The sequence below is a fragment of the Hippocampus zosterae genome, chromosome 4, assembly GCF_025434085.1.
Source record: "Hippocampus zosterae strain Florida chromosome 4, ASM2543408v3, whole genome shotgun sequence".
NCBI lineage: Eukaryota > Metazoa > Chordata > Actinopteri > Syngnathiformes > Syngnathidae > Hippocampus > Hippocampus zosterae.
This window is the reverse complement of record NC_067454.1, coordinates 5904161-5927012: the sequence shown is the minus strand read 5'-3', so window position 1 is coordinate 5927012 and position 22852 is coordinate 5904161. Positions and strand designations below refer to the sequence as shown.

The following is a 22852-nucleotide window of genomic DNA, read 5'->3' as shown; positions in this document are numbered from 1 at the left end:
ATGTGGCTGTAACAACAAACCTCGGTTGGTGGGATAGCTTCAAGAGAATTCCTCGAAGGTACGGAAAGTGTATGCTCAGAGCGCTTCTTCGGAAGAACGACTGGAGCTGATTTATGGCTGGCAGCAGCTTTTATTCATGTTCAGAAATGTCAGCAGATCATATATCAGCATCTGAATTACTCAATACAGTAAATAAGACATAAACACATTCTCTATAATACATACAAACAGTTGGGGTGGGTAACCTAAGACCAGGGGGCCATTTAGGGCCAGTGGCAGCATTTAAAACATTAAAAAAAAAAGCTAGCACCCAAAGCTAGTTTAATTGAGCAACGTGAAATTTAGTTGGACTGTATTGTCCTGCAAAGTCACAGGAAGTCTGCCATGTTGGTTTGAAAAATGACAGTGGACAGCCTAACAAAATATTTTGACAATTAGACCTTAACGCCATGACATTTGGTAGGCATGTCTGTCATTAGTCGACCCATAAAAATACCAAGACCTCATGCCCAGAAAGAAAAATGGCAGCTTCCTGTGTCTTTGCAGGAGTTGTACGTGAGACATTATTGTGGGGTTACTCATTTATTTACCACATTTCATGAGCCAGAGTCAAACTGACTTGGGGCTGGATTTCCCCCGAAATCCCGTACGTGGTACAGAATCACTTTTTTGGTGCCTTTAAACCAACATGACTAACTTCCTGTACTTTTTCAGTCATTAAGTCTTGAGACTATGGATATTCGACAAAGTAGATACACATGCGTACCAAATGTGATATTGCGAAGGACAACTGATTTCGGGAAGAATTTTTCCAAAAATAATCAAACATGTTTGTCATAATAGGTGCTATTAGTCACTTTTGGGGTGAATTTAAACCAAGACATGAGTTCTTTTTGTGAGTTCATTCACATTTGACATGGCTCCAATCATTTCATAGGGCTCAGTGAAACTGGCTTCGGGGACTGAATTGAAAAGCAAAGTCAACGGTTGGTAGGCCTACCGAATCAGTATTTGGAGGGATGACTTCAAACCAAAATGGAAGGCTTCCTCTGGCTGTTCAGGTATGACTTTCCTTGAGTCTTTTTTTTGTGATGAACATACCACTTGAATTTCATGACGCAAAGTGGAACAGGGTTTGGGAGCTACATTTTTGTGCTAATGAGCCATAATTGTATGTGTGGATGTACAGTAGCTTTTGGACCCTAGAGGTCGGAAGATGATAACAAAAAATCCTAGTGTGTCTTCAGCATATTTATGGCCCTGCAAGAGGTTTAGAGACACTGAAACGGTCCCCGACAAAAACACACAAAATAAACTGGAGTGCATCCTTCTCGCTTAACCGCATTGGAGACTTGTGTCGCTTGACTGCCTTCCACGATATGTTCAGAGGGGGGTGGGAATCACATGACTCGTGAACCCCAAGCATATGTCGTTGAGATTAATATTAGTGCAAAAGAGCGGGAGTAATGGATTGTGACGACGGTCCGCCGAGGACAGGCAGACGTTTGGACGCCGCGATGGAAGAAGACTCGTTCCAGGCTGTCCGGGAGCCAAAGGGATCGTGTTACGGTAGGGGGGCGGATTTGGAGCTTGGGAAATTTCAAAATCCAAACCAGTAATGAGCGTCGAGTTGAAGAAGGGAAAATATGCTTGTCAGCCAAGTCATAAAATATTGAACATGCATAAATATTCACATTCACCTGATGCTTTCAGCCAAAGTTTTTCCTATCAGGGGTGACATAAACTTATTGAAAAGAACAGCAGAACCCCCTGAACTCACTCGGTAGCACACCCTCGGAAATATGAAATAAATTCAGCGCCCCAACACCAGTTTCATCCCTCCATATTACATTGTGTTCTATCATAACAAGATGCACTAAAAGCCTCAGGAACGCGCAACAGGAACATTTTGGTTTGAAGCAACAATTTTGAAACTGATTCGAGGACTTGTGCTTTGATGAACTACAAATAAGTGCCAATCATTCGCAGGCATACGAGACGGACAGACCATATTACATTGGGACGTTTTCTTTTTCTTTTGTCCATGCCGTTTAGTGACAGAAAATTCACAGGAAGTCTGCCAGTGTGATTTGAAGCAGCTATTACAGCATAATTACGGCCAGCTAATTTTTTGCATTATTTCCAGGGGTCAATCAAAAGCAAACCTGCCCTCGCGTTTCTTTGATGACAAATTTTAACCACATACATTCGACTGAGGTTTAGCTTGATTTTCTGTGACTGCTACTAAATATTAAGTAAACCTCAATCCATCGACGCTTCCGGGTTTATGTTCCAGCTATTTCCCAGAGTTTTATTTTTTGCTCCACATACAATTCAAGTGTTCTTTACTTTTAGAGTGTAAGATGGGGCAAGTATTGTGTATAACACAAATTCTGAAAGCCCCAGTCTCAAGAAGCCATACTCAACTCAACTGTATTTAAAGAGCACTTTCAAACAGCCATCGCTGCATACAAAGTGCTGTACATGGAGCAATTTAACATAGACAACAAACAGAAAAGCAAATCGGTTATAAAGACGGTAGAAAGCACCGAACAGCAAAACCAAGAACAAATCTTAAGTCATGCTGAGTCAAATGCCAAAGAATACAAGTGAGTTTTGAGGAGGGTTTTGAAGATGGGCAGCGAGGAGGCTTGCCGAATGTTCAGTGGAAGGTCATTCCAGAGAGAGGGACCAGCAACAGAAAAGACTCCATCCCCTCTGAGCCTCAGTTTAGTTCTTGGTATTTCTAATAATGTCTGGTCCGCAGACCTGAGGCGCCGGGCAGGTGTGTAGACGCGGATGAGCTTACAGAGGTAAGGTGGCGCGAGATTATTCAGAGATTTGAAAACAAAGAAGAGGATCTTGAAAATAACTCTAAAATGTATGGGGAGCCAGTGAAGGGATGTCAGAGTGGGAGTTATGTGCTCCCTCTTACAAGTACCAGTCAAGAGGGGAGCAGCGGCATTCTGGACCAGCTGGAGACGCTTAATGGAGGACTGGCTGACTCCAAAGTAAAGGGCATTGCAGTAATCGAACCGGGATGTGACAAAGGCATGAATTACTGTCTCAAAGTGGTCATGGGAGAGGAGAGGTTCTACTTTGGCCAGCTGTTTAAGGTGACAGAAGCTGGATTTAACATTTAGCATAAATTTTACTCTGAAAAGAAGGCTGCCATATTTGGTTTGAAGTGGCCATTTTTGTGTTACTTTGGCCAATTTATGGTGTCCTCGAAGGCCAAATCATACATCTGATTATTTCCGATTGCTCTCAAATTGGGAATACGCATACTAGACAGATGGACGGTTGAATTGGAACTTTCGCCACTGTGTGTGAGCATAGCATGGCGGTGAACCTTTTGACTGGTCATAAAACACAAAATTAGAAAACGTTTTGAAAATTTGCACGGCAGCAGATATGTTCCCCCTGTCGTAGGTTACCTACCACTCTTTCATGGAACAAACATTGACCATATTGTGCAAATTGAACTAGGACACAAGGTCAGAAATAAAACAACAAAACTCAAACAACTCACAGCTTTAACCCAGCACACACAAGAGCGACTGGAGTGAGCGGTCGCGAACGCCGCCGTGGTCAGGAAAGTTCAAGTTGACTGCATAGGAGCTAGGGCGGGGCCACCGGTTCCCGCCCGCCTCCTGCCGAGCTGTATTCAGAACGGGGAAAGGCTGGGCACTTTGATGTTGATGTCTCCAATGTTGATGTTGCGCGGAATCTCGGGCAGGTTCATGTTTTTCACGGCGGAGACGGCGCGCGCAGGTGCTGCAGACAGACCTCCCTGCAGAAACCAAGCTACACTTTAATATGGCAACGTCATTGCATCTATATACCCATCCATTTGCATGCCCATTTGTCTATCTCTGTCCTTCAGTCTGTCACTGCATCGGTTTGTCTCTCAATCAAACCAGCTAACGGTTTGTCTATCATCTTTCAGGTCATCAATTATTTTCCTCATCTATCGGTCCGTATCCATCAGTTGATCTTACAGTCTTAGTCTATCTGTTTAGCTATCCTCCATCAATCATCATCATCCAATTTTATCTCTCCGCATACGTTTGTTTGTACATTTGTCTATCTGCCAAGTCGTTCTATCCAATACACGCAGGGCTAGCTCACGTATTAGACCATACAGGCAGATGCTCAGGACACGGGAGACAAAAATCGCCTTGAATATGAATTATATTTGTTTCTATTAGCTCTTAAAATGGAAGAAATAGACGACCTATAAATTCAACTGCTAATTACTGTTACATGAAAAAAATAATTCCAAATAAGTCCCCGAGACGACTTGACTGAATCCTTTTTCAACTACTTCCCTCTGCTGCCCTCTTGTGGCTGATTGCTATCTCTGACGGACTTCGGGTTGATGGCTCATAAGCACATCAATCAACGGTTTTATTGTTCTGTAGCTGGACCGGAAAGGGGTCTTAAAATGGTTTGCAGATGATTTATAGTATTCAATATGGCGTCTGGTTTATATTGGCCTGATGTGCGCTTTTATTATTTGTTGATAACATTTACATCTGACAGGAGAATTTTTTTTTCCTGCTGTTAATCATCTCATGGTGTTTCCCTTTTCAGTTTGTATGTCACGTTTTTCATCCTAGCTGGATGTAAAATCGTCTAAAGCCTGTTCATTGCTTCAAACTTTGCATCACACAATGTTTATCAGTTTTGTTTTGTTGTCAAATGATCGTGGTTTTTTTTTTTTTGTTTTTTGTAAGAGTATGTGTAATCACCAAAAGGGGGAGGAGGGGGCTGGGGGAGAGGGCACCAATGAAAAATCCTGTCTAGGAACTTTATCCACATTTCGACCGTCAGTATTACTTGAATGTGTGTGAGTTAGAAGTCTGACCTCCGACTTTTCCATGCGATTCTGCAGCTCCACCTGAGCCACGATCTCATTCATGTTTGTCTCCAGCACCATGCCACCCATGACCACTTCCTGCAGGATGTAGTGGACCTGCAGCAGAGAACGAGAAAGTGGACTAAATGTACCACATATTTGCCGTTTACCGGGGATCTTGGTTAATTAACCCAAAAATAGCAAAGGTTCACTGTAGTTCACGTTAAGTATCGATCAATCTTTTTGTTTGCAGTCCTTTTTTTGTATGTGAAACGTCACTCGTTTCTCACCTTGTCCATGTGGAATATGAGGTCCAGTTCACAAACGTTCTCAAAGCATTTATCCAGCGTTTCGACAAACACCTGCACATGAGCATATTAACATGAGAAAAAAATCAGTCCAACACAAATGGGAGTTACTGAACGTAGTTTAAAAATAAGCAGGCATGTTATTTGAAAGCAAGGAGATCACTGTAAGAAACACATGGCTGCAGAACAGATACAATAGTATTATTCTTTTATTACTTAATTTATCTTTTAATCAGCTGACCTGGATGAGGTCCAAGATGCCGAGCTCACTCTCGGACGAGTCCACGCAGAAGACAAAGTAGAGTGTGGCGTAGTGGCGGTAGATCAGCTTGTAGTCTGAGCCGCCGATAAGACTGGAAGAACATCAAAAACTCCAGCTTACTACACAATACTGTGAAGCCCTTCATAATTATCGTTTTTTGTGGTGGATCATACGTGTCCTGATTGGGAATATAGGTTAGTCACACCACCCCCTCAAGGGATGGCTGACTGGCTGGCATTTGCGATTAAAAAAAAAAAAACTGCGCTACCATAAACCGCCCAGGATGGAAAAAGAATGTTGGAGAACACTGCTTTACACTACTGATTGTAAGACTGGCTCAATCTGTACATTTGATTGTGCAGCTGCAGTCAAAACTTGCCTTCCTCCCTCCAAGAAGTTACAAACGTTATCATCTCGCTTTGACACCAAATGGAAAGTCTCCCGGATGATCTGCTGCTGCATGTCCTCTGCCTGCAACCAAACACAGTGTAGTGCTTCATTCTAGATTATTAAAGGAAAAGTATGTTGTAAAAATACAAGATAACAATTGCAGTACAATGAGGGGGACCATAAAAAGCCATAAGTGAAGTCGCGATGTAAGCAACCATGACAGAGTCTAACCCTCGATGAAAACCAATCCGATTTATTGCCGGCAATAAGAATAAACTTTGGCAAACAGATGTCCAAGGACGAATCAGGCCGTATCATAGGGTCCTGTTCCCAGTACTGCTTTGTGTACCCACAAAGGGGGCCCATGAGGGACGTGGTCTAAAATTTTCCTGGTCTAAGATTTTTCCAAGTCCATAAAGCCCATGTAGACTGGTTGGGCAAAATCCCGTGCCGGGCTCTAGTACCCAGCTACGGGTGGAGAAGTGGTCCATTGTTCCATGATCAAGATGAAAACCAGACTGTTCCTCCTGAATCTGAGCCGTGCTATAAAATATGAAGACATTCGTGCTTTTATCGTACGTCATTAAAGCCGATATGTTAACCTCGCCTTTACTGGAAAAAAATAAATGAACATCTTACATCTAAACTAACACCACCTAATGCTAACATGCCGGAAATGAGAAGTCACAATTTCTTGTGAATAATACAAATTCATCAAAACAAAGTACGTATTTGTCAAAATCAAACAAAAAAAACGATTACGGAAGTCATACTCACGAAATATTGGTAGAATCTGATGAGCCGCGGCTTTCCATGATTGTTAAATATTAATATAGCTTTAATCATGTTTACTCGTCCGTAAACTCCAATACGTTTTTAATAGCAAACGCTATGCAACAGCTCCAGAGATAGGCTTTGGGGTTCCAAATAGGAAGTTTCCCCCGTCCGTTTCCGGTATTCAGTCCCCGCATTTAAAAGTCGACGAGAAACAAAAAAAAAACATGAAAAATTATGCCAAACCCCCCACACATCGATCATTTGTTACGTGTGTATGCGCGTGCTTCGTCGAGTCACAGGGAGATGGGCGCTGGTTAAATGCACGAGGGAATACCGGGAGACTAGATCAACGTTTTAAAAATATTTCATTTTTTTCTAAATTAATTATATGCTTGTATTATGTATTTATTTTTAATATAGAAATACAGTACATTGTATATTATCATAAATCCAATGGCGGGGCACCAACTTGTAAGAGTTGACTAGAAACGAAAAAGCGACAACCCTTTTCTTCCGGGATGCGTTTGTTTTTGTGTTACGCCGATTTACCAATAGATGGCGCTTTTTAATTGCGTCACAATGCTAACTAAGGTAACCATCTCACAAATTGTCGTGCCGTAAATTATTCACAGGATGGGCCACAATTGCAATACATCTATCCATCCATCCGTTATCTTAACCGTTTATTTTTAAATACAATTATTTAAGGAAGAAACGAATGACTTCAGGAAGGTTAAGAGAAGGGAGAAAGGGCGGAAGAAATGAAAGAAGGGGAAAGAAAGGAAGGCAACAACGAACGAATGAGGTGATTAAACGAACGGAGAATGTATGAAATAATAGAAGAAAATTAGGAAGGAAGGGGGAGGATAAAGGGGAAGAGAGCAAGCACTAAAACATACCATATTGTACTACATTGTTTTTATTTGACCAAAACAACTGTCTGGGCTCGTGTTGCTGTGTGTGGAGTTGTAAGGGCAATTCCAGAACGTAGTCGCATGAATCTCCAGCCGAAGAAGGAAAAAAAACTTTATTTGTCTCACATACCATATTGTACTACATTGTTTTTATTTGACCAAAACAACTGTCTGGGCTCGTGTTGCTGTGTGTGGAGTTGTAAGGGCAATTCCAGAACGTAGTCGCATGAGTCGCCAGGCGAAGAAGGAAAAAAAACTTTATTTGTCTCACAGTGGAGAAATTCACAATTTACAGCAGCAAAAAATTGAAAAGGAGAAAGTAGAAAAAAACAAAACTAATATTTGCATGCTTAAAAAGAAAAAGGTCACTAGCTAGCTGGTGCGGCATAACTAGCTACTTGACCTCTGACTACCCGCAGCGGATGTGAGAGGCATGAGTGCGGCCAGCCAAACTTTTTGGGGCCATGGTTGACTCTCAGGTTTGCTATTGGATGCACCCTAATGAGGTGCAAAATACATATTTTGCCTTGCAAATTACGATGCAAAACTGCATACTTTAAGCCTTTTTTTTTGGTTCAGTCTCTCTGTCTGGCCCAGCAGTAAATGGCCCATGGACCAGTACAGTATCTGTTTGCACTTGTCCATAGTTTTGGACAAGTGCAAAGTACAGTAGGTGTACCAGATCCCCTCGGTGCAATCCGAGTAGGCCTCAGTCGGACCACCTGGTTGTTGTCTGCGTATCATCTATTATCCACCAGAAAAATTCCCTTCCTCCCGCATGACCACGGCAAGCAAACAGACGCTCATTAGCATGTGCGAGCCGTTGATTGTAAACAGGCTTATTTCCACATCAGTGCAGCGCGAGAATGGATTCCAGGCTCGACGGTTCGTGGTAGGTGGGCCCGCCGACAGCCTTCGCAGGGACTTTCATCGGGAGACTTAACAAATGCAAGTCGACAGCCCTCTTCATACTCTGATGAAACCAGGTCATGTTGGTACAGTGAGCACTTGTTAGAGAGTGACTCACTGTATTTGGACTCTTGGGTGGGCCGCCGTGGATTTTTGAAGCTTGCTTTTCCTCGCAGTGCTAATTGTTGCGTTTCTGCCAGAGTTGAGGTAATGTACGGCGTTCAAACGATGCCTCTGTACAGTGAAGAAAGCCGACCGTAATTACAGTGACAATCACAGCGGTCAGGAGGTGCGGGGGCGATGGCAGGCTAGGCCCAGGCGGGGGTTTAGGGTTGCGCTCAGCATGGTTGTGTTTACTGTCTGCTCAAAGCATCACGTGCTCCCCCACTCTCCTGTGTTACCAGTTTCCCTAACCCTTGCCTGGGCCTCAGACATCCACAGGCTACTGTAACTGTACAGCGTCTGCATAACAATCTCAGGCATGAGATGCTATATTTTTCCTCTGGGTGGCAGCATTTCAGTGCAAAGATCACAGACAACCACCAATTAGGAACACCAGATTCACTTAGATCCTTAGCCTTTTTTCCTTTATCGAAAGAACATCAAAGCAGAGCAAAATTTGATTGGCCACATGCAGAGTTGAGTAAGGGAGCTACCTCTTTGACATTAATTGCATCCAAACAGAGATGGCGCTACACCGGGGCTAAAGAGGGCTATAGCCCATCAGAAATACGTGTGGCCGACTCAAACCCCACTTCTTGATATATTTAAATTTGTGTCGTCTTTTTGTTCATTCTTCTGAATGTAGTAACTGTTGTTGTTAAATGCTTTTAGATGTATTTTTTTTTGCTTGTGTGAAACACATTGAGTTATCTTATGGATGAAATGTGCTATAGAAATAAAGCTGCCGCTGCTTATGTTCTCATACTTTTTCAAATCAACACTGATCGTGACTTTGGAAGGACATTCAATTGTAATTTTGATTACTGATCAAATACAACATAAATATCGTTGGATGGTGACGTAAGCTATTTTAGAATGATTCACTACTAATAAGGCTAACATTCTACATATTCATTAAAACGTTGCATTTGAATTAAAGTGGATTGGTCTAAGTCAAGACAAGAGAGAGACGCCATCCCTGAGAATGAGTCCAATTCCTCCCTGTGCTAGAGTAACTATGTATATTATGCTCCATATTATGTTGTTTTCCTACAGCGGTAATGGAATCACACGTTCCTTGTTGTGCACGCATGTTAATTACATACAGAAAATGCACGTGAATGTGTCGGCACTCCCAAGATTCCCACACTGAAAATCGTATTTGTTGTTGCGGTTTACGTAACACGCATTTACTACTTGTAATGCCTCTAATTTGACTGGCGGCGTGTTGGGTGCGTGTGTGTGTGAGGGAAAGACTGCAAAACAAGCCTGCTCCTCCTGGATCGGCGCCCCGGATTTCCATCGCACCGCTCCGGAGGCTAGAGTGATGAGCAAAGATATATTTTAATGAAGACATATCACTCTCTACCAATTTTCGGTGATGACGAACGGACCTTTGAACTTATTTCACGATCGACTTAAAACAATGTGGTCACCTTGTTTCAGCTACAAGTTATTGCATTTATCAGTCCTGGAAAAGTCCTTCGACCCAAATAATTTCTGACCCCACCCCGACCCCCCGTTTCAGTGGTAGTTTTTGCGCAGTGATCTGTCATTATTAAAAGACGCGATCTTCGCGAGCTGCGCTTGTGTTTACAGGCAGACTGCAGACCGACGCGAGGCAAGTGGGCATTCCGCGTACCTGCGCCGCGTTTAATCTCGTCTGGCGACGTTCTATAGTCTGTAGTGGACAGATTGAGGGCTGTTATTTATACGCACCAACATCCCAGGCGGTGTCAAAAGACGTTTAAGCGCATATAGTGACCGCGGCCTGACGTCGTAGTCGCACTAGAAGGATGAATTGCAACCACAACAACAGCGCGGTGAGTCCGTGCATAATGAGCGGCTGAAGGAGGAGGGGGAGGAGGCTGGAGGAGAGAGAGACTGCGGTCTCCTTACAAAAAAAAACGCGCTACTCTGCTCAATATTTTTTACCAGACAAACTCGCCTCCTTCACGCCACCGGACTGTTTTTTGGAGGGGGTGTGTAATCCAAGTTTTCAAGACAAGATTTGATTCCGGATGATAGCATCTCCACCAGCACCGGGACGTAATGCGTTCGCCCCCCACACCACCACGACATGGAGCGTGAAGATGCGGCTTACACAGGAATCCCCGCCGCTCCCCGTTTAGCCGTATCTGTCCCGCCGCCCTCACCAACGCCCTGTGCCTTTTACCGGCGTTTAAGCGGCTCCTTAACGGATTTACATTGAGGCGAGTGTTGAAACGCAGATTTTTCGTGCAGGATTCCGCGAGCTAGCTCGTGGCTGCTAGCCCATTAGCTCCATTAGCCGGCTAAGGCTAAAAGGCGCTGGCTGAAGATTTTTAAGGCTTGATTTCGCTCCCTCACACGTCGCCCAGAAATAACCTGGAGTGGTTTGTAAACGGACGGACGGACGCCCCCTTCTCCTCCTTCAACACCGTACACCCACTCGACGGGCGTATTTGTTTACAGTTTTTCGGCAGAGGATTTACGTCCACGGGAATGAGGGCTCGAATGGAAAGGAGCCGCTTGACCTTGTTTGGGGGTCTGATGCTGGCCGTGTTGTCCTCTCTCCGGCTCGCCGCAACGGAGAGTAAGTCAAATTATCTTTATTTTTCCTCCTACACATGAGTAGCAAACATCCCACAAAACGACACCCCCACAAAACACCCCAAAATAGACGATTTTAAAACGCCATTCTGTGCCCTTTACAGGAGCGAGACATTACACTAACGACCGTTGCGGTTTTATCAAAGTCATGTTGTTACAACGCTTTACTTAAAAATGATATCATTTCATTTCTTTTGGGGTTCTGACACATGATTAATTGTGTCAATTCAAAGAGCCACGCTTTTAAATGACTTGTGTATACATTTTCCTCATGATATGATCAAAGACCAACTTTAGGTATTCTAGGTTAAACTTTAGACACCCCGTGTCTAAAGTTTGTAGAAACAGCAGCTATAGGAACCAATAGAAAATATAAATGACTAAACTGACTTAACTGCATGCTTGGGGGGGTGCTGGAGCCCATCCCAGCCGTCTTTGGGCAGTAGGCGGGGGACACCCTGAACCGGTTGCCAGCCAATCGCAGGGCACCGAGAAACAAACAAACATCTGCGCTCACACTCACACCTAGGGACAATTTTAAGTGTTCCGTCAGCTTGCCATGCATGTTTTTGGAATGTGGGAGGAAACCGGAGGACCCTGAGAAAACCCACGCAAGCACGGGGAGAACATGCAAACTCCACACAGGAAGGCTGCAGAGCTGGAATTGAACCTGTTACCTCTGCACTGTGAATTTGACGTGCTAACCACTTGACTACCTGGCTGCCCATTATATACAGTATCTATCTATCTATCTATCTATCTATCTATCTATCTATCTATCTATCTATCTATCTATCTATCTATCTATCTATCTATCTATCTATCTATCTATCTATCTATCTATCTATCTATCTATCTATCTATCTGATATATCACACTAAAAGTATATAAATTATATAGGCAGGTTAAAAATGGGTGAGTGGGGGTGAGTCCAAGTTTTCAGGTCTGTCTATTCAATAGCCTGACAGCAGTCGGCAGGAACGAGCGGCCGTACCTCTCCTTCTTGCAGCGCGGGTGTATCAGTCTCTGGCTGAAGGAGCTGCATTAAATATGGACAAAAAGCGTGGTCTTAATATTGTTCATTTTTTATATGGCTGTAGATTGCTTTGATGTATGTGCAAAAGATCCACTTTACTAACCAAACAACAAAGGGTTTGAAGATTTTGCAGTGCAAAGGGCTCGACTGCATTTAAAAATTGCATTGAAAGACGGCACAAAATTACTGAACAAGAAACCAACGTTAAGTGCAAAGAACTACTTTTGTATTTTTTCCCCCAGAAATCAATTTACTGAAAATTGTAATAATACTACTACGTTAATACTCCATATCATAAAAAAAACCCAAACAAACAAACAAAAAACCTATTGGCTTATAGGGCAGTATACGACTGTGCAACAAAGACATGTCTGCCATCTGGTGTTGATTGGTGATATTGCAACTTAAAACTACCATCAAACCCTGCATAACCACAGTTTGGCACCCGTGTGACGACACTTACGGCCTCCCATATGTGTGATCTGCAATGTTGCAATCGAGCGAACCGGCGGCCAGTGACTCAATGGAGAAAGTCATTCAGGCTGCGGATGAAAACCACTCTGTTGATTCTGACTCACTGTGTAAGCCAACGTAAGCGGCAAAAAAAAAGTCAAGAAATGAACAGGTAGATTGAAATGCCTCACCATGGATTCGGTTCACCTCCAAGTGGGAACAACATGCTGTAAGCAGCATTCAATTCAAACCAAATGATCGCAGTTTCCATCCATCCATCCATCCATCCATCCATCATCTACCGCTTATCCGGGGCCGGGTCGCGGGGGCAACAGCTTTAGCAGGGAAGCCCAGACTTCCCTCTCCCTAGCTACCTCTTCCAGCTCTCCCCGGGGGATTCCGAGGCGTTCCCAAGCCAGCTGGGTGACGTAGTCTCTCCAGCGTGTCCTGGGTCTTCCTCGGGGTCTCCTCCCGGTGGGACATGCACCAGGGAGGCGCTCAGGAGGCATCCGAATCAGATGCCCAAGCCACCTCATCTGGCTCCTCTCGATGTGGAGGAGAAGCGGCTCGACTCTGAGCCCCTCCCGGATGACCGAGCTCCTCACCTTATCTCTAAGGGAGAGCCCGGACACCCTGCGGAGAAAACTCATTTCGGCCGCTTGTATCCGGGATCTCGTTCTTTCGGTCACGACCCATAGCTCGTGGCCATAGATGAGGGTTGGGACGTAGATCGACCGGTAAATTGAGAGCTTCGCCCTTTGGCTCAGCTCCTTCTTCACCACGACAGACCGATACAACGTCCGAATGATCGCAGTTTTCAAGTGAAATGTATCCTAAAATTAAGGGTGTAGCAAAAAACAAAATTAATCGAATTGTCCCACTCTGAAATATATTGAGATGTATAGGACCGGCCTTTATCGGAGAAGTATATTTTATTAGGAAATGGCACATTTTCAGAACTGACAAGTCCATTCCAATGTATGTAAAATGACAACAAAAGAGTAATCGCATCATACCCTCTTGAACTGAGCCGAATCATATCGAATCAAATTGTAATCCCACTGAGTTGACCCAAATCGAATCGTTCCGCTTACATATCAAACCATCCTTGAATCTCTTCAAACTTGACTAAGCGAAAACCGTTTCGAATTGTCTATGGTGGCGAGATACACACCCATACCGAAAATGCTGCGAAAAAAAGTTTTTGAAGCTTGCTTTTCTTAGTGTCTTCAGCCGCGATGCTTGCCGCAGAAACGAGCAGTTGAAAAAACAAATACATCTGATACTATTTGGGAATGAAACTAAACTACTGTAATTATGCAAAGTGGAACCTCTGAAGTTGAATGATTTTCAGGTCATACTATTTAAAATTTGACAGGGATAAGGGTGGTGTAAAACAGTCATGGTTTAATACAAACCCAATTCCCAATGTCGTTGGGACGTTAAACATGCATCAAAACAGAATACATCCATCCATTTTCCAAACCGCTTTATCCTCACTAGGTTCGCGGGGGGGTGCTGGAGCCTATCCCAGCTGTCTCCGGGCAGTAGGCGGGGGACACCCTGAACAAGTTGCCAGCCAATCGCAGGGCACATGGCTTGCAAATCATGTTCAACTGATATTCAATTGAATACACCACAAAGACAGGATATTTAATGTTCAAAATAATAAGCGTTTTGTTTTTGGCAAATAATCATGAACTGAGAATTTTATGGCTGCAACACATTTCAAACAAGCAGGTGGCAAAAAAAAAAAGACTGAGAAAGTACAAGAATGCGCATCAAACACCTGTTTGGAACATCCCACTGGTGAACGGGCTACCTGGGAACATGATTGGACGTAAAAGGAGCTTCCTTGGATTAATCGGTCATTCACAAATGTGGGGCGAGGTTCGCCTCTTTTTAGGGGTGGGTTGCCCATCGAGAATTTGGGGAAATATGTTAATTTTCCTGAAGGGCTATTGTATTTCCGAGCCAGTCATGGGAATCCCCTCCCCCCCGCCACCTGTCGACGATCATTTTTCGGCACGTGACTCCATAAGCCTATCGCCGACTACGTTTGGGGGCATCAACAACAACTTTTCAATGCGTCACGCCCTAATCCCATCCTTTCAAAAAAACTTTTATGTGAACAAAAATGTTCAATTTCAATTCGTTAACTATACTAACTTTGATCGCCACTTCCCTCTATCCTTCCTGCTGCCGCTCGTGTTAGTTACGGTCGCGACTTACTGCTATCCCTGCTGTTCCACAACATCCTTCTATCCTTCCCGATATCTTATGTTTTGGGAGCAACGTTGTTCCCCTTTCACACCGTGATGTCTTACCCACATACCAGTAGGGGATGATAGATGTGACGGATCAAGAGCTAATCCATTACATGGGACTTGTTTTGAAACAGAAGGAAATTCTACACGTGTTGCACGTTACCGTCCTTACTGTGAGCCGGGGCTTCATCCCGCTCTCAGCGGCACTTTGAGGAGGGGCGGGCTGGCGGGGTTGAACGGGGTATTGGGAGGGGGTTTAAAATAGAACAAGCCAAAGTACATTCACACGCAAAACAGACTGAGTTCTGTTGATCGGAAAGAGTGAGGAGCCTGTGAACCGGTGTGTTACGGCCATTGCCACTAGCTCCTGCCGTCGGAGGAGAAGCCCGGCCGGCGCTTCTCCCCCTGTTGTCGGTATCTTGCGTTTGATTCTTGCACCAATGAGTCTAAATGTCTTCCGAAAGCGTCGTTGTGTTGCTGTAAATAAACTCTCACACATTCCCGCTGTACAGTAAGCCGTAGAGATCAATTGGCACACTCCGACGTGTCGACCTCATCAAACATGGATGAACGCCACCGGCGCATTTTAACATGTCTCAACTATGCAAGCGGTAGGTCGAGGTTAACCACACTTAAGATGAATGCAAAACAATGAAACACGGTTTAAACAGGGTAGTATGAAATAAAAAGGAATGTAAACGACAACAAGTGGGTCTGAGGAAGACCATAAAGCCAGCGGGAATGGGAACCAAAACATCGAGTCGAAATCGATCAAAAATGAAACCACTAAACAGACGTGACACGCGACTACTGGCAGTCTTCTCAGACAGTCAGGCCGCTGAAACACTCGCGCTGGCCACTATGAGAGCCTTTCGGCTTTTAAAATGTCCAGTTAGTTCACATTTAATTGAACTCTATCCGTTCATGCTGGCTGAAATGAGTTGTGGTGGGGAGTTATTCAATGGATGGGTTGGAGTGGTTGTACGGGGCAGTGGGGGGGGGGGGGGGGGTACGCAAATGTTGACTGACTGGTCGTTCAAGTGCATCCTTAGTGGATTTCCTCTCGATGGGAGAAGGTTATCAGGAGCAAATATGTGATGAAGCTCGACCAGATTAGCTTGTGTACTCAGCTGGACGGGACTGAAGAGCAGCGATCAGGTTGCGACACCTGCCTGCCGCCAAAAACCCTCGAGTGTTTTCATCCCAATCTGATACGACCTGGGAGCAGTTCCCGTGAAAGATAAACCACCGTGACGTAACGTGGCGTAAGACTGTTTGATGGAAGGGGGTTAGTGGTAAATCGCGACCATAACAGTGGGCACGGCGGGAAGTCGTAATCATAACGTGGCAGTGCGAAGTCATGACCATAATGGGACGAAAAAAGAAGTCGTGACCATAACGGCCAACAACAGGAAGCGGCGGCCATAATGACGCGTACCCGTCCCACAGCTAAATAAACAGGGGAGATGTTTTCGGACAGGTGCTTCACTTAAAGTGAGTCGCCGCTTGGAATTGAAGTGGATTTCCATGGGACAGGAGAAGTGAACCAATCTCTTTTTTCGTCAATGGATGCTACAGCTTCTTGTTGACTTTGAAACTTAGCTTGTAGCCGACGTGTGACGTCTCTGATCCACTGGTTAAAGGACACTTTGATTCTCTCCTCTTTCATCTCAAACCGCTTCAAACAACAAAGCGTGTGACGGAAAAGTGGTTAGGACTGCACGACTGTCCGTGTTTTATGTTATGTGTTGTGTTTATTATTTTACTTTATGTTAACTGTTTTGTAAAGCGCTTTGTTACAGCTGCCGCTGTTGTGAAAGCGCTATATAAATCAGCATGTATTGTATTGTATTGTATTAATTTGCAAATTGGCCTCACTAGAGACTGCAGTAATCTAACACCAAGTACAAGTGAACACAGTATCAATTCTAGGATCAGGACAAAATTCAATAAAATATACAATCTATATATATATTGCGCATCGTCCCGCACGCGGTCTGTCCTTCCGTCTGTCTCTTTTCAAAACGTACCTACTTCACCAGGCAGGCAGTGGCTCACTACGATCGCGCGGGCATCTTAGCGAAAAAATGTTGTCTACCCACAAGCATTGCAATGAAATTGTTAGTTATTTAGTAGAGCTAAACATCTCTTTATTTTTTGCTTTATCCGCAAAACATCTCTTTTTTGAACAAAAAGTTGAACCAAGCAACAACACTTTTGTGGGCCGAAGACCCACCTTACCAGCCTTCCGCAGGAACTAGCTGATGAGCCGCCCGGGGGGCTAGCCAGCTAGTCTTTTTATAAACCCAAAGAAAAGTACTTCAATTTCCCCCACCCCCCATCAAGGGAGCTAATCAAAGCGCTTGTTTCCTGTTTCTGGAGATTTGGTTTGTTTAGTCTTGAGAGTCAAGACGCTCCCCTGTTATGGTCCTGAAAACTGATTTCAGCACCATCAAGCTCAATTGGGAGCGGTTCCCGTGAATGAAAGACTACGGTGATGTAACACGGCACCTTTTCACACACGTCCGGGTGCAAGTGTTGTCTGACCAGGTATGTGGGATGTGGACAATGTGCGCTGACAAGTAGATTATAGGGAAAGACAGAGCTGCCATACCGCCACACTGGCTAGCCTTAAATCTCTCTTTTCATAATAGCACGCTCAGGAAAAGACCCAAACTCTCAGCAGCTCGTTTGAAGCATAAAAAAAAAAAAAGAAGCTTCCTGCTCTTGGCCCTGGTCGTTGGTGCGAAGCCAGTTGGTACCAATTAAAGACCAAATGCAAACAAAGAGCATACACATTAAGAACATTTTGAGCGGGGCTTCGGCCCTGCTGTGAGTCACCAGGCCTGGCGTCGGTTAGCTTTTTTTTTCACATTGAAGTCACTCACTTGCGCAGGGGTTGAAAAAGGTCAGTTTGTCTGCGTCGTTTATTTAGTGCGACAAAACCTGCTTTTGTGCTTCGACTAGAGGACAGTGGTACATTCACATGAACGGAGAGAGACTGCGCATTGTAAATCATTGTTGTGGAAACTGAAAGCAAATTACCCCGATGGCCGTTCTTGTTCGAACTCTTCTTCTGAAGACCAAGAAGCAGCAGCTTCCACCGGAAGTATGGAAGTAGAAGAACGGTAGTCATGGCAACTTGGTTTCGGTTTCCTCAAGGTGTAATTAGTCCATCAGGATTTTATCTTTGACGACAGTGCGATGCAGCATTCTGGTTAAGGCAAGCCATTTTAAGATAAAAAGAAAAACATGGAGTAGTGATAAGAGGATCAGCGGCTCAGATGATGGAAGGATAGATAGTGATGCACGATTTGAAAAATGTCAACCAATACCAATCATTTTTTGCTTTGTATGGCTGATACCGATAGCCGATAATAATAATAATAATAATAATAATAATATTTTTTGGATACTAATGTAGCTGTTCTTGCAGTTTGACAGAATGTAACATTTCATTCCAGTCACTTCACATCATGGGGTTGGAGTGTGATATATTAAAAAAACAAAGTAGTCGGCGACAACACAAGGTTCGATGTTTTGCTACTTTCTGAAATCTTTTCACTGATACGGTGAGGCGATGAGCAATCTCAAAAGCTCTGTGTATAGTACCTATTGCAAAAAGTTGTTTGTGTTTTGTTGTCGCTCGTGTATTTTTATTTATCTAGAAACAAAAGCAATGAAATAGTGCATAAAGAGCATCGTAGCCTAATTTGCAGGATCGGGACCGATACAAGTGACCTAATTATTTACCGGGCCGATAATTATCAGTCCAATAATTATTGTGCATGCCTAACTTTAACAAAGGTAATAAGTAGTTTCGCCCTTGTGTGATGTCGGAAGCAGAGCGTGCTCCGTTCCCATTGATTTCTGAACGCAACTGCTTATTGACCTTGGACTGTCTGCAATGGACCCTGTTTTTTTGCGGCACTTCGAATCATTGAATGGCACATTTGAACAACGTTCTGAGTTTATGAAAGGTCCGAGTTAAACAACGCTTTGGAACGTATTTCCGAACGCATCCACAATGAAGGAAGGAAAGGGATTTGGGAGGGGACAAGCTCTAATATTTGAATGGGATTTAGGCTAGACTCGGTGATTGCCTTCAAGGATGGAAAAGTACAGCATCCATCTATGAAGCTACTTGCCTTTTGTGACAAAAGCAAACATTTGGTCAGGCTGTAAACGATTATCAAAGCCGCATAGATCTTTTCCAGTATAATTTACAAATGCGTGTCAATGAGCTCAGAAATAGGTTGGGCTGCCAGCACAAATGTTTCGATGTGTTCCTTTCAGTTGGACAAACAAAAAAAAGCGTGTGTTCCCGCCTCCGATCGAGAGGGAACGTTTTGTGTTCCTGCTGAAAATCCAGCATATTAGAAGAATAGAATATCATGCTTTCTTGGCACCTGTTCATCTTGGAATAACTCCCATATTTACGCGCAACTGGTGCACTTTTATTTTTCACTTTTTTATTGTATTGTATCCGCATGGGTTTACTATCACACATAGTATCATAAAGAGAAGTTCTCAGGGAGGAACTTCTCGGTTACTCACTGGCCTCAAGTTTTGAAGGCAAAATCCACTTGATATAGTCGCCGCGTTTCTGTGGGCCTTTGCCCACCGACGCATACCGACGCATGCAGGTGGGACGCCTCATCTCTCATCACCGCCGCCGCCCTCACGGCGTAGCGAATTATGAGGGCATCGATGATTCAAAGCCTCAAAGCAGCAACGTGTCTGTACACAGCCTTTTTGCTGACTTTGAACCAACCACTCCTCAGCCCTGATAGAAATCCTGATACTCGAGAGGGCTAAAAACCAAAGTCTCTTGTTGTGAATGAAGGTCTCGACTTGTCTTCTATTGCGTTACACACTTGTCAATGGTTTTGCTTTTAGCTGCACAATGCAACACTGGCAGCAAAATGGTGGTTTCGAGCTCTCAGAAAGTTTCGCCCATCCTGATAAACATTTTAAATTAAAATAGGCCGAAGTGCAACCATATTAGCTTTGTGTGAAGTATTAGCGTCTATTTGACAACAACTTTTTTTGATCAAGAGACTCCTGCGACGTGAATAACAACATTGCGAAATCCTCAATCTGTTTTTTTTCTCCCCTTTTGTTCCGCGGCTGGTTTGATCTGGCGTTTCTTTTAACGTGGTGCCTTGTTGACATTGCAACGAGCTGGCTCATTAAAGAACAATGTGATTGCAGGTGGACGCTAAGCTAACGGGAAACAATAAGCTCAAGGCAGGGCCACACTTTTCCAGCCAGCGTTCCAATTGAACCTGACCATAGTATTTATTTTGTCACGCCTGGCAAACATGTTCTGTCAACAAGTCAACAGGCCAAGTGTAATGTCAATATTTGGGAAATGTATTGGATAACGCTGACATTATAAATGGTGCTGCAGTTCAGTGAACTTTATTGTTTTGTCAGCGTTACGTTAAGTCATCTTTATTTTGAGGAATGTCAATAAATAGAATAAGACAGCATGCAATAAAAACATTTGGGGGGGGAATGCGTGTTAAGTATTTGGGGGGGAAAAATGGCATTTACCTCTGCTTGTGTATTTACGACAAGGCACGCCACAAAGATATCAATGTGTTCAATTTCGTCTCGATATGGCGAAGAAATCAACAAGAGGTAACCTGATCCTGATCCAATATTAGGGCTAGCAAAGGGGTACCCCAGAGGTCTTATTCAGGTTTAAAAAAATGTTGTACGTTTTTTTTTGTCCAAAATGATTTAATCAAGTTTTTTAGATGAATTGATTTCATTCTTAATTCGCCTTCATATTTTCTTGAACACATCAGGTTTTCATGATATACAATTGTAAATAGCACTGGGATTTATCCATTTTGTGTTTATATTGCACTTAATTGAACGGTGTTTGTTGGGTTTTTTTTTCTTCTTTCTTCTTTCTACCTACATTCTTGCTGCTGGAGGCTGTAAATTTCCCCATTGTGGGACAAATAAAGGATATCTTATCTTATCTTATCTTATCTTATATACAGTGCTGTGAAATAGGATTTGTCCTCTTCCAGATTTCTGTGTTCTTTGCATATTTGTCACCTCCAAAGGTTTCAGCTCATCAAACCAATTTTAATATCTGCCAGAGACTACCCAAGGAAATATCAAATCTAGTTTCTAATTTATGATTTCATTTACCAAGGCGGGGCGGGGGAGATTAAAACCTGTGGAAAAAGTAATTTCTCCTCCCTCCCCTCTCTTGTTGAATCACAAAGGAACTGTGACTAATGACAATTTTGGGAAAGCCGAATTAAATTTTGCTTCCAAACTGAGGATTCCGTGACTATGTGCTGCAATTATGTGTCTGAATTGAGCATAAAAGCCATGTAGTCAAAATCCAAGTCCACTGTAAATTGATGATGGTCTTTTTCAAATTTCTTTACCTGCAGTTTGCGGGCCAAGCATTGACATTGGCAACGACATCAGCGAATTCCGACGTCTGGAGAACTGCACGGTCGTGGAAGGCTACTTGCAGATCCTCCTCATCGGCGACAAGAACAACAACCAAGAGGTCTTCCGCTCGCTCAGCTTCCCCAAGCTGTCTGTCATCACCGACTATCTGCTGCTGTTCCGGGTCTCCGGCCTGGACAGCTTGAGCACGCTCTTTCCCAACCTGGCCGTGATCCGCGGCCGCAACCTCTTCTACAACTACGCCCTGGTCATCTTCGAGATGACCAGCCTGAAGGACATCGGCCTGTACAACCTGCGCAACATCACCCGCGGCGCCATCCGCATTGAAAAGAACCCCGAGTTGTGCTATCTGGACTCTGTGGACTGGTCGCTCATCATGGACGCCGAGTTCAACAACTTTATCGCCGGAAACAAGCAGTCCAAAGAGTGCAGCGACGTGTGCCCGGGCATCATGGAGAACAATCCGCAGTGCCGCAAGACCATGTTCAACAACAACTACAACTTCCGCTGCTGGAACTCCAACTACTGCCAGAAAGGTAAGTCGGACAAATGGAAGCTGCGGCTCTGCGTTCCACGAATCATTGGCCGATAATTGTGAGAAAAATAATATTGAGTTGTCATGGTATGAATATTACAGTTCTAAAATGGCCAATTTTGAAATACTGTGTTTGGGTGGACAAAAACAGCTTTTGATTCAAACCATTTAATTTTTAGACAAAATATTGGTTCCAAAGATTCAAGATACTTGTACCATGTTAAGTTGGGAAAAAAATGAATATGAACATTCTTCTTTTGTTTGAACTCTTCATAGTAAGGGATCGTGTCCCATCACTGGTGAGCTATTTTTTGAACAGACCCGTGGGGTACTTATGTTGTCCTTGGGGCTAACTAGGACCCGTCCACACCAGATTGTTTTTTTAAATTTTGTTATTTATTTATTCATTCATTCATTCATCTTCCTAACTGCTTGATCCTCACTAGGGTCGCGGGGGGTGCTGGAGCCTATCCCAGCTGTCTCCGGGCAGTAGGTGGGAGACACCCTGAATCGGTTGCCAGCCAATCGCAGGGCACACAGAGACGAACAACCATACGCACTCACACTCACACCTAGGGACAATTTAGAGTGTTCAATCAGCCTGCCATGCATATTTTTGGAATGTGGGAACCGGAGCACCCGGAGAAAACCCACGCAGGCCCGGGGAGAACATGCAAACTCCACACAGGAAGCTGGAATCGAACCCGGTACCTCTGCACTGTGAAGCCGACGTGCTAGCCACTGGGCTACCGGGCCGCCCGTTTATTTATTTTAAGGACAATATGAATCAATTAAGAGAGCTGGTATCCATGTTTTCAGCCTCTTCCGTCTTGCTCCCTCCGTCCTCCTCGCTGCGTAACTGCTCACCCCTCCCCTCTCTGCTTGCTGAGTAGAAGAAAATATCCGTTAATTGGAGGCAATTCACTTTGCACAGGTGGCTCA

The 22852-nt window shown here is 44.0% G+C and overlaps 2 protein-coding genes across 3 annotated transcripts in view; one reads left to right on the top strand and one right to left on the bottom strand.

Moving 5' to 3' along the window:
• Positions 1-110: 110 nt before the first annotated feature.
• On the bottom strand, positions 111-6885 carry ap3s2 (adaptor related protein complex 3 subunit sigma 2). The gene is made up of 6 exons (XM_052064405.1): positions 6599-6885; positions 5811-5902; positions 5411-5522; positions 5152-5223; positions 4871-4978; positions 111-3793 (listed from the first exon to the last, which is right to left on the bottom strand). Exons 1-6 carry the CDS (start codon positions 6665-6667, stop codon positions 3668-3670), a joined length of 579 nt encoding a protein of 192 aa, XP_051920365.1. The 5' UTR covers positions 6668-6885; the 3' UTR covers positions 111-3667.
• A 3272-nt stretch (positions 6886-10157) lies between these two features.
• The window catches only part of igf1rb (insulin-like growth factor 1b receptor), a 48874-nt gene continuing 36179 nt past the window's right edge, over positions 10158-22852 (top strand). For both annotated transcript variants that reach the window (XM_052064279.1, XM_052064278.1), the window contains exons 1-2: positions 10158-11158; positions 21354-21911. In XM_052064279.1, coding sequence (XP_051920239.1) covers positions 11068-11158; positions 21354-21911 — 649 coding nt within the window. In that variant the 5' untranslated portion in view covers positions 10158-11067. The remainder of the gene's footprint in view (positions 11159-21353; positions 21912-22852) is intronic.

Excerpts from the sequence above, each read along its gene's own strand:
- ap3s2 (XM_052064405.1), bottom strand. The coding sequence starts at position 6,667 with ATGATTAAAGCTATATTAATATTTAACAATCATGGAAAGCCGCGGCTC. Across the intron at positions 5,523-5,810 it reads AACTTCTTGGAGGGAGGAAG|TCTTATCGGCGGCTCAGACT; the intron begins GCAAGTTTTGAC and ends ATGTTCTTCCAG. Across the intron at positions 4,979-5,151 it reads TCATATTCCACATGGACAAG|GTCCACTACATCCTGCAGGA; the intron begins GTGAGAAACGAG and ends TCTCTGCTGCAG.